This window comes from Sinocyclocheilus rhinocerous, unplaced genomic scaffold, assembly GCF_001515625.1.
Source record: "Sinocyclocheilus rhinocerous isolate Xijiao unplaced genomic scaffold, SAMN03320098_v1.1 scaffold4079, whole genome shotgun sequence".
Classification (NCBI taxonomy): Eukaryota; Metazoa; Chordata; class Actinopteri; order Cypriniformes; family Cyprinidae; genus Sinocyclocheilus; species Sinocyclocheilus rhinocerous.
Genome location: NW_015659433.1, coordinates 3,922 through 7,256, shown reverse-complemented (window position 1 = coordinate 7,256; position 3,335 = coordinate 3,922). Strand labels below are relative to the sequence as shown.

At 36.4% G+C, this 3,335-nt stretch overlaps 1 protein-coding gene across 1 annotated transcript in view; it reads right to left on the bottom strand.

Annotated features, from left to right (window-relative positions):
* LOC107723889 (sodium/hydrogen exchanger 8) overlaps positions 1-2,818 on the bottom strand; it is a 24,447-nt gene extending 21,629 nt beyond the window's left edge. Inside the window, exons 1-2 of the mRNA XM_016532618.1 lie at positions 2,725-2,818; positions 1,051-1,131 (exon numbers count right to left, since the gene is read on the bottom strand). Of these exons, the coding sequence (XP_016388104.1) occupies positions 1,051-1,131; positions 2,725-2,818 (175 nt within the window). The remainder of the gene's footprint in view (positions 1-1,050; positions 1,132-2,724) is intronic.
* Positions 2,819-3,335: the final 517 nt, after the last annotated feature.

The window sequence follows — 3,335 nt, the reverse complement described above, 5'->3', positions numbered from 1 at the left end:
CACATTGAGCAGCATTAACTACACAGATCCGTTGTTCACTGACGAGCTGCGCAAAACCACGTTCATATTCGCGCGATTTTTTGCGCAGCTCGTCAGTGAACAACGGCTCTGTGTAGTTAATGCTGCTCAATGTGAAAGCACGCACGTGATGGAAATTTACCGCTGATTACAGAACCGGCTTTCTGACAAGATGCGCGTTAAATATCGCATGCGATTTATCGTGCAGCCCTAACTTACAGTAAACAAAAACAGCTCTGAAAGTTGTGATTTTTGAAAATTACACATGATCTAGAAACTTTACACAGTGTGTGCCATTAAGTCTGTAAGTCTATCCCTCATGGCCTTGTTTTCATACTCGTAAAATTCAATGTATCATCATGAAAGTCAATGGTAACCAAAACTGTTCAGAAAAATATGTTAAAACTGTTTCTTTTGTTCTTCCCACAAAAGAAAGTAAGTCATACAGGCTTGGCATGACTTCAAGTTGAGTAAATGATGAGAGATCTGTGATGTTTTGGTGGCCTAACTCGTTTACTCTGTGAATATCTACAATAGGCTTGCACGCTAAGAGGAACTGATCAATCCACACACAATCTTAGAGGAACTACATTGGTATTCATTCAGGTTCAGACTCGGGTTTCACAACACTGTGAATCACGACAGGCGAGCGTAAACCGTTACATACACACCTACTCTTGACCTGATAACAGTTTATTTTCAGTGATAATTAATTACTTCACTGCTTCCCACGAATGGAATGTGTGTGTGTGTGCTTCATATCAGTTCGTCCACTCCCGTTCTTGTCCTCTCTGTATCTTATGCAGGTCTATTCATTATTGATCAGTTAATTGATTGCTCATAAAACAGAGTGATCTCATTTCTAAAGACACACCGTCTGGTCACTTGCAACAGGAACACACGCTGTTTTGTGACGAACCTCTGTTTTTATCATTATGACTGGCTGACCCAAATACTTCACCAGCATTGAATGGAACAGTTTAAAGTGTTACCGCTAAAAGTTCCCGAGAATGAGATCATAAAGTCACTTACCCAGAGAAACCACAGCCACACTCTCAGGCAAAAAGTGCAGCTTGAATTTGATCAGCAGGTGCACCAATACAATACAGATACCTGAGAAAATAAAACAAATATACATATAGAACACTGACATAAAAACCTTAGGCATAGTTTCCTACAAAAACGGTTACCATAATTATAGTTACTGCAATAATACTGTGATATCTGGGTATTAGCACCGAAGTCAGAAAATAAAATCAATGTTTATTACACTATTCAAATTAATGTATCATTGTATTAATATATATTTTTTTTATGTTTTTGAAAGTCTCTTATGCTCAACAAGGCTGCATTTATTTGTAAGTATTTGCATTTATATTATTACAATTTAAAATAGCTGTTTTCTGTGAATATATATTAAAATGTAATGTATTTCTGTGATGCGCAGCTTTATTTTCAGCATCATTACTGCAGTCTTCAGTGTCACATGATCTTCAGAAATCATTCTAAGATGCTGATGTGCTGCTCAAGAAACATTTCTGATTATTATCAATGTTGAAAACAGCTGTGCTGCTTCATATTTTTTATTAAACTGTGAAATTTTATAGAAGATTCAAAAGAACAACTATTTAAAACAGGTTTAAAAAAATAAAAAAAAAACTTTACTGTCACTTTTTTTTCAATTTAATGTGCCCTTGCTGTACAAAAGTATGTATTTATTTCAATTAGAAATGTAACGATTCACTCAACTCACGATGCGATTCACAATATTTTTTAACAAAATGAGATTTAAGACAAATTATAAATTAAATGTGTCCTTTTATTATTGCTTGGACAAAATACTGTATGTTTCTTTGTGAAATTGAAATATATAATAATAATATACTAAATAATATAGCACTTGTAAATTATTGCTACAGCAGACGAGCTGAATGAGACGCAGATTCACTCTCTGCCAGCAGGTGGCGCGTAAAGCGTTTCCTTGGTTTCCGCTGTAAACAAAGCAGCGCTGCACCTATGAACTTTAATATGCGTTATACAGAGGCAAGAGGAAAAGAAGAAATACCATCTACACTATTCTAAAGACAGTAGGTTCCCCTCAGACATACATTCATATAAACTCCTGCCCCTAAATGAATCAACTGATTTGAATCGTCACATATTTAAATCGATTTTCAACCGGCTCGCTGTTAATCGTTACATCCCTACTTTCAATCATTCAATCAATAAATAAATATTGACACCAAAGTTTTTAAAAGTAGTGTATATATTTGATATAATGTTAAATAGAGTTTCATGGGTGTTAAAAGTATAGCTCACCCAAAAATGAAAACTGTTTGCTTACCAACATTCTTCAAAATCTCTTCTTTTATGTCGTAAAAATTTTTGGGTGAGTAAATGACATTGATGAGCACAATTTTTACCTTTTTGACATTATATTTCCATCATCGAAACTACCCCGGCAAAAGAAAAAAGAATCAAAAGATATTTACTAATGGTAAACAAATGGACCCCATGATAAACAGGTGGCCTGGTCTGATAATTGCACAAGGAAGCAGCGGTATATTTAACCCGACCTCTTAGTCTAAATCCTACTGTTTCACCGTATAATGGCACCGTATAATGGCTTTTAACCTTGTTGCAACAGTCTGAGTAGGGATCTTTTCTATCCCAGCATGACAATACCCTTGTATAGACAAGCTTTACCGAGTCTGCAGGACGTGAACATGGCTGCCCAGACCTCAACCCCACTACACACTTTGGAAATGAACTGGAACACCAGTCGCGCATCAGGCCCCATCATCGCCCAACATAATGGCGCTTACGTGTCTGAATGGAAGCTCATCTCTGCATTCATGTTCCAACATCTAGCAGAAAACCTTCCCAGAAGAGTTTAGCTGTTATGTTAAATATTCATAATCTTCAGGACTGTGTGTACCACTCACAAAGACACCAAAACGCTGACCATCTCCCATTAGCGGAATCAGTTTCTCTTAAGCGTTTAACATTTTCACAGACACTGTCCATCAGTCACGAACAATGAAGAAATGCAGCTACAACCGGGAGAATTGAAATGCTTTGGATAATGTTCTGATGCTATAAAATCATAACTTCAGTAATTAAAAGAAAATAAATATTACGGTGATAATAAAAATGATTCGTTAGGGGTTGCATGTACAGATTTACTCATTTCTGGTCAAGCAAAACGTCACTAGACCCACTCATCGTCTTAATCATACTCTAGACTTAAAGGGTTAGTTCACCGCAAAATTAAAATTATGCTGTGTTTCACTCACCCCCGAAGCATCCTAGGTGTA